This window comes from Coenobita brevimanus, chromosome 60, assembly GCF_032717465.1.
Source record: "Coenobita brevimanus isolate Jiangsu-jjx chromosome 60, ASM3271746v2, whole genome shotgun sequence".
Taxonomy (NCBI): Eukaryota; Metazoa; Arthropoda; class Malacostraca; order Decapoda; family Coenobitidae; genus Coenobita; species Coenobita brevimanus.
In genome coordinates, this window is record NC_137013.1 from 14745525 (window position 1) to 14752981 (window position 7457).

Sequence of the window (7457 nt, forward strand, 5' to 3'; positions counted from 1 at the left end):
TATCTAGTAAGATCTATAGTTTTGCCCGTGTGAGTGTGTATGAGTGTGTGTCTCGTGTGTTGTAGTGTTCTTACCTCAATTCTTACCTAATTGTATCTTTATGCAGAGGAATGAGTCAAGCTCGTACTGTCCCGGTGTCTTAAACCATATTTATCGTACCATATCCTTAAATTTGTGAATTGTTTTGGCACACAATTTTTCATTCGGTAGTGCATTCCATTGATCAATTGCTCTGTTTGGGAAACTGAATTTCCTTACGTCTTTATCACCTCTCTTCTTATGCAGTTTTTTGCAGTGTCCTCTGCTGATGCTTCTCCATATGTTAAGTAATCATTTATGTATATTTTCTCCTTCCCTGATATGCACTTATATAGCATTATCATGTCACCTCTTTTCCTTCTCTCCTGTAGTGTTGGTAGATTCACTTTATTTAGTCTTACTTCGTAGCTTAGGTCCCTTAAGCTTGGTATCCATCTTGTAGCGGCCCTTTGAACTTTTTCAATCTTGTCTATATGCTTTTTGAGATGAGGACTCCAGACTACTGATGCATATTCCAGGGTTGGTCTAATGAATGATGTTATTATCCTTCTTAGCATGTCTTCATTTATGTATGTGAATGCTATTCTCATATTTGCAAGCAGTGTATACATGTTCCGTACCTTCTCGCTGATGTGGTCAGCCGGAGATAGTCTGTTATTGATAATCACACCTAGGTCTTTCTTTCTTTCTGATGTGTATAGGGTTTTATTTCCTAACTTATAATCCCAATCAGGTCTTTTTCCACTTTTACCAAACTTGATTACATGACGCTTGTCCACATTGAATTGTGTTAGTAATTCTCCTTTGTATTTTTGCATCATCTGCAAACATATTCAGATAGCTCTCATTTCCAGTGTTACTGTTTATATCATTTATATACACTAAAAACATGATTGGTGCCAGCACCGAACCCTGTGGTACTCCACTAGTCACTTCTTTCCATGATAAGTAGTTTCCTCTTGGTACTGTTCTCATTTCTCTTTCATGAGAAAATCTTGCATCCAACAAAACAGTTAGCATCGAATTCCTCCTTGATGGTACAGTTTCCATAAAAGTCTTTGGTGTGGTACTGTGTCAAAAGCTTTCTTGAAATCTAAATAGATACTGTCCACCCATCCTTCCCTTTCCTGTATTGTGTTTGTTACTCTGTCATAGTAGCTCAACAGATTAGTAACACATGATTTTCCTTTTCTGAAACCAAACTGTCTTTCTGTTACCATACTGTGTTCTTCTAGATGATTTACCCAAGCTTTTCTTATAAGATTTTCTAATACCTTGCTTACAACACTGGTCAGTGATACTGGTCGGTAGTTGAGTGGATTTTGTCTATTTCCTTTCTTGAATAAGGGGACAATATTTGCTTTTTTCCAAATATCAGGTAGTTTACCTTGACTCAAGGATTTCTTGAAAATTAAAAATAATGGTTTACTTAACTCCTTTGCACATTCTCGTAATATCCAACATGAAATTTCATCAGGACCACTTGCTTTTCCTCTGTCTAATCTACTTAACTCCTCCTGTATTACTTTTTCTGCTATTTGTATATCTGGTAGTATGTGTGGACATGCATGTTCCACATAGTCCCTTTCAAAATTTTTTTCTTCTGTAAAAACTAATTGGAAATTCTTATTTAGTGCTTCACAAATATCTTTCTCTTGTGTATAAGTGATTCTCTCGTCCGCAATGGATTATATTATGTCTTTTACTTTGGTTTTGCTTCTGATATAGCTGTAAAACAGCTTTGGTTGATCACTACTTTTATTTATTATATCCTCCTTAAACTGTTTTTGGGCTTCCCTCCTTATTCTTGTATAGTCGTTTCTTGCCTGTTTGTAATTATTATACGCCCTTTCACTACTTCTGTATCTATTCCACAACAAATCTCTTCTTTCTTTTGATTTTTTACATTCTGTATTGAACCATTTCTGTATTTTCTTATCTGCTTCTTTGTGCTGTGGGATGTACTTCTGGACTCCTATTTCATAAAATTCACAAAATTTTTTATATACAGCATTTAAATCTTGTCCTCTAAGCTCATTTTCCCAATCAACTTCTAAGAAACACTTCTTTAGGTCTTGATAATTTCCCTTTTTATAGTTTAGGCTCTTTTTGTAACTGTCATTGCTGTTTACTATGTCATTTGCTATCCTGAAGTTATAATTTAGTACTGCATGATCGCTTTTGCCGAGTGGAGGGTGATATATTAAACTGTCAATATCATTTTCTTGCCTAGTAAGTATTAGATCTAGCACTGAAGGTACATCAAGTCCTCTTTTTCTGGTGGTCTCCTCACATGTTGCGTTAGGAAAAACTCTTGCACGAGATCCAGGAGCTTTTGGCCCCAACAGCTTTCTTGGCTAATTATATCTAGAGTATTCCAATTTATATTTGTATTGAAATCCCCAGTTAGTATAATTCTTTCCGATTTCTCTTCCATTTTATGTAGTAATGATCTTATACTCTGAATTGTACTCTCTGCCAGGTCCTCATATTCGTCTCTTTCCCATGTGTTTGATCTGGGTGGCATGTACAAATTGGCTACAATTACTTTACCTTCAGATGTGTGTATGAAGTATGGTATGCATACTTTAGAAGGTACACATGAAAGCCTAATAAATGTGTTTGTAAATGATGAGAGAATGCCATGACTGCGTACATTACTTGTGACTGTGTGTGTGTGTGTGTGTGTGTGTGTGTGTGTGTGTATACATGTGTGTGATTAGATTGGTCTATTAAACCTTTCCATTATCTAACTTAGGAAGAACGTCTCTCAATCAAGGGTAATGAATGATGTATATAACCCCTTCAGTCCAAAAAGTCCAATTATTCTGAATAAAATCACCTGACAGAAGCAAATATTATCTATCAGTATCCATCTATCTGCATGTCTGTTTTTGTCTGTCTGTTTATCTACCTATCTGCAGACACGTTAATCCTGGAAGAAGTGGCTGCAAGGAAATCTCCATGCCATTCTGTCCTCGGCCATTAGGCTACCCTCCCTCCAATTCAAGCATCCTTTTCCCTCATATCATCACCTTCATAAACAAACTGCCTAAGTCATATTTTATACTTTTCAGGAAATTAAAAAAAAAAAATCATTTTCTTAATTTTCATATTAATTCAGTGTTTATGCTTTTATAACTTCTTGTCAGAAGGACAAAAACATTCATTTGCTTTTTTCACGTGGAAAGTGTGCTACATGATGAAGAATTGACTTAGGTAAAAATCCAGAAATATGGTAACCGAAAAATGGCTTAGGTGTTTGTTTATGAGGGTGATGATATATTTTTCTTCCTCACCCTCCATCTCATCCTCAGTCCCCCCCTTCCCCTACTACCTCCACCTCTTATACACTTTTTTGGTCAGTCTTTCATTCTCGTTCCTCTTTTCTGGGCCAAATCATGTATGAGTAGTTACAATATATCGTCATAGTGAAGGGGTTAAGAATCTGAGACAGCATTTGTAAATGAGAGAGAATTTTGTCATATTTTTCACTTTAATTTTCACTGTAGTTTGACTCTGGACAGTTTGGGAGCATTTTAAGTTGACAAAAGAATAAATAAGCAATCTTTATCCATTAAACCTTAGGGTACGCAATTCAATTGACCGAACTGGCGTGAAAATCTGTATATGGAGGCGATTTTTCGACTATTGCAGAAGAAAAAAATGTTATGTCCACATAATAGAGCTTGAATTTACACATCTTACACCAAAACCAGAGCATTTGAGTCCAACTGGTTCATGAGCTATAGCCTGACACAGTCGGGACGGAGCATGTTTATCCCTGTTTTCCCTGAGCCCTTCAATCGATCACATTCAGTATCTTCCGTAATCCTGAAAAAGGATCGATCAATCCTGTTAGCTATTTAGGGGTTAATAAACCCTGCTAAAAATAAAGAATATAAATAAATAAATAATAACCAAATGTATACTTACTTGGTTGATTGTCCACTCTCTTAAAGTAGCAAGTTAGATTTTCATTACGTATTTATATTGTGTAGATCAGTAGCCACTTGTCAGAGTAATGTTCCTATCCAAGTTTTAATTATACCCTCTGAATCCAATGGCGTATTTTCAAGTTTAATGTTTCTTAGCAACTCTGTTCAAGTTAGGAAGGTTGCCTGGTAGCGAAGGGGTTAATGAAAGCTGTATCTAGCTCCTCCAGTTGGAAAATCCTCTTCTAAGCTGAATAATATCATCTGGTGGTTGCAAGAGCACTATCAAAACTATGTCACTGGACTGAAGGAGCTGTTTATTCTTCGCCAAAATATTAATGGTGGTAGTTTTGACCATTTCTGAATTTAATTGAACAATAAATTCCAAGATGTAAAGCAACAAAGGCCACATGACACTTAACCATATAATGAAATGGCATGAAAACCAACTGACAGTGATGAAAACAAAAAAGTTAAAAAAAAAAAAAACAGCGTAAAGAAGGAGATGACTAAAAAGAATTTAACCCGAGGCATCCCATCGACGTATGGGTACGTCGCAATGTTTTGTCACAGCTAAACCATTGGACGTACTGGTACGTCACGCAATTGCAAGGTTCATAATTTGAACAATTTTCAATTTTCGCATGTGATTTTTTGGTACGTATACACGGGACACCGTACTCTATTCCTCTACAAGATGCCAGGCAGGGACAATGCCTTACCCCGCATGACCTTCCCCCCCCCACGCCATTGTCTCGGCAATTCACCTGTTACCAATGACCTGGCCTATAAAGACATTCATGGCCAGAGTGTTTCCCCAATTGATGACAATGTGAAGGACAAAGGTTACATAGCATTAGAGGAAGAAACAGTCAGAAATGATGATCAGGTAATGTCGCCAAAAAAGGTCAGGTATGTTAATGAGTTAGTGAGTGAAACAATGCTTATAATGCCTATTTTACCTTTGAAAACCAATATACTCTCGTACTTCATATAAATTTGCACCAAATAAATAAATACCATTTAAGAGTGGTGTGGAATAGTTACCCTCCCATAGAACTCGTTTTCTTTGAAGCCAGCGTGATAGAAAACCCAGTAAGGTAAGGAGGTACTGCTATCTGTATCGAGTATTTTAACCCTCAGGTGAGCGATTTCTCTATGAATTTTCAATGTTTCTCACCAAAAGCGGAGGTTTAAGCCAAAATTTTTTTTTTTCCAAAATTGGTCGGGACTGGGGGGAGTCAGTGCTGGAAAATCGGTCGGGACGTGACGGGTTAAATGAGAAAGAGCACTAAAAGAAAGGAAATAAATGCGAGAAGGAAACTCATATTTTAGTTTTTAAAAAAATACTAAAAAATGAATGGAGGCAAGAAAAGATGTAAAACGTTTCGTTTTTGAAGGCTACAACATGTTACATGCATCAGCACTGGTCATCTAATGACGGCTCTCCAAGCTGCTTGATCTGTGGCAGCCTCCTTGTTCAGTCTCTTAACCTGAGGTCACACATAATGACCTTGTCCCACGTCATCTTCAGTCTTCCCTTCGCAACCCCACCCCTGTCTTAAAGTTTGTCACTCTCTGAACCCAGTTATCATGCCCCATCCTCTCCACATGCTGAAACCACCTCAATCTACCCCTTCTCATCACAACCCCAATACACTCCAGTCCCATCCTACCTCTCAACTCTTCCATCGTAAACACAGCCTCCCCAGGCCTTGCACGCAGGGACGCACTGCACATCCACCTAATCATTGTCATTTCTGTATGTTTGAGCCTGCAAATATCCTCTCCCTCTACTGTGCAGTTCGCACTACCATACAGTGTTACACTCCTAACACATGGTGGATACAAAGGTCCTATAGCACATAGGGAGAGCCCTCTCAATGTCAGGAGAGGCAACAGCTCCCTTAATTTCTTCCAACCACTTGTCACCCTAGCCACAGGGCTAGCACCAGCCCCATCTTCAGCACATGTCTCCCAAATAACAAAACTCTTCCATACACTAAAGAGACTCACCAGCAAGTTCAATCCTTTCATGCCTGACAAAATCCACCTGCTCTCCCAGACACGCAGCACACATAAAATTAGCATTATCTCGCAGCCTACCTCTAATACCACGGTATATATTTTTTGTTTTTGTAATTTTTTTTTGTCTGAAGTTTTGTATGGTTTTCTGTCGTCGAAATAAAATGCTCAGATTTTACATCCAAGCTTAGAAAGAGAGAGAGACTGGCTTCATTACTGATGACTGTGACTGACTGACTGACTTTAACTGACAAACTTGACTGGCTTGACTGACTGACTGACTGGGTGGAACTGAAGGTGATGAGAGAAGAGAGCGTGAGGAATGCATAGAGTATGTGAGGGAGTGTACTGTGTTGTGAGGAGCCCTATGTATCACCGCCTCTCAATAATTCACCCTCACACCTCTCAGGCACTTCACCCTTTACTCTGTCATATTGGGTGGATTTACGGCACTTAGGATGAGGTGGCACAATGGTTGGAATGCCAATGTTGGAGTGGCGGCCCTTCATCCCATCCCCAAGAGGTGACTGGAGGCTTTTCGATCCCATAATCCCATCAAGGGAAGCCTAGTCATCTGCCCTAGTACTGGACTACAGTAGCCTAGACTAGGGCCCCTACACCTCAAAGTGGGTAGTATAGGGCTAGCTGTTGTTTCTCTACTCAGAGCTAACTTCAGTGGCATAGCAAGGGGAGGGGAAAACAGAGAGTGCATACCCCACACACGATCTTATAAACATCATAAATGGAAAGTCGCTAAGAGGGCCGTACTGTAGGTGACATTGTAGACTTCGCAGCACTTCCACCTTGGTGATTTTTAAAATGATTATTACACTATTTTTTTTACCCCTTCTGTGTTCAAGAAGCAAACAATATCAACACTAGAATTGTCCAGATAGCATAAAAAGTGTTCCAAGGTGTGACAGGCAAAATAAATGACTGAGAAAAATAAGCCACTAAGTCTCCTATCCTACTTAACGAAAATTTCCCTCTCTCTTACTTCAACAACATGCTTCAGATGTCGCCGGAACGTGTTAGTCTCCATTACGGTCCTAAGGATGTGTTTCTAAATACATTATCACAATAGCTATGTATCACCAGTGTTTTTTAAGTGCATTTGTGTGTGTGTGTGTGTGTGTGTGTGTGTGTGTGTGTGTGTGTGTGTGTGTGTAAATACTCAGGCCTGTGAGGTGAAGCTGAGAATTTTTAAGTTTTGACTGATGAAGGATTATGGCCTTTTCTTGATACACTCCACACATACTATCATTCTGTCTGTTTATCTACCTGTCTATCTATCTATCCAACTATCTTTTATTATCCTTTGTACCTCCAAGCCCTCTTTTGCAGTGGTGGTGAGGGTGAGGTAATGGAGAGTGTGAAGTGAGGACGAGTTGTGATGACCTGGGTTCAACATGCCGGTGGGGTGTCAACCAAGCACGCCAAGAAGGCACTAAGGGACCT

The 7457-nt window shown here is 38.9% G+C and overlaps 1 protein-coding gene across 1 annotated transcript in view; it reads right to left on the reverse strand.

Annotated features, from left to right (window-relative positions):
* LOC145403295 (uncharacterized) overlaps positions 1-7041 on the reverse strand; it is a 30738-nt gene extending 23697 nt beyond the window's left edge. Inside the window, exon 1 of the mRNA XM_080275100.1 lies at positions 6997-7041. Within this exon, the coding sequence (XP_080131226.1) occupies positions 6997-7041 (45 nt within the window). The remainder of the gene's footprint in view (positions 1-6996) is intronic.
* Between the last annotated feature and the right edge of the window lie 416 nt (positions 7042-7457).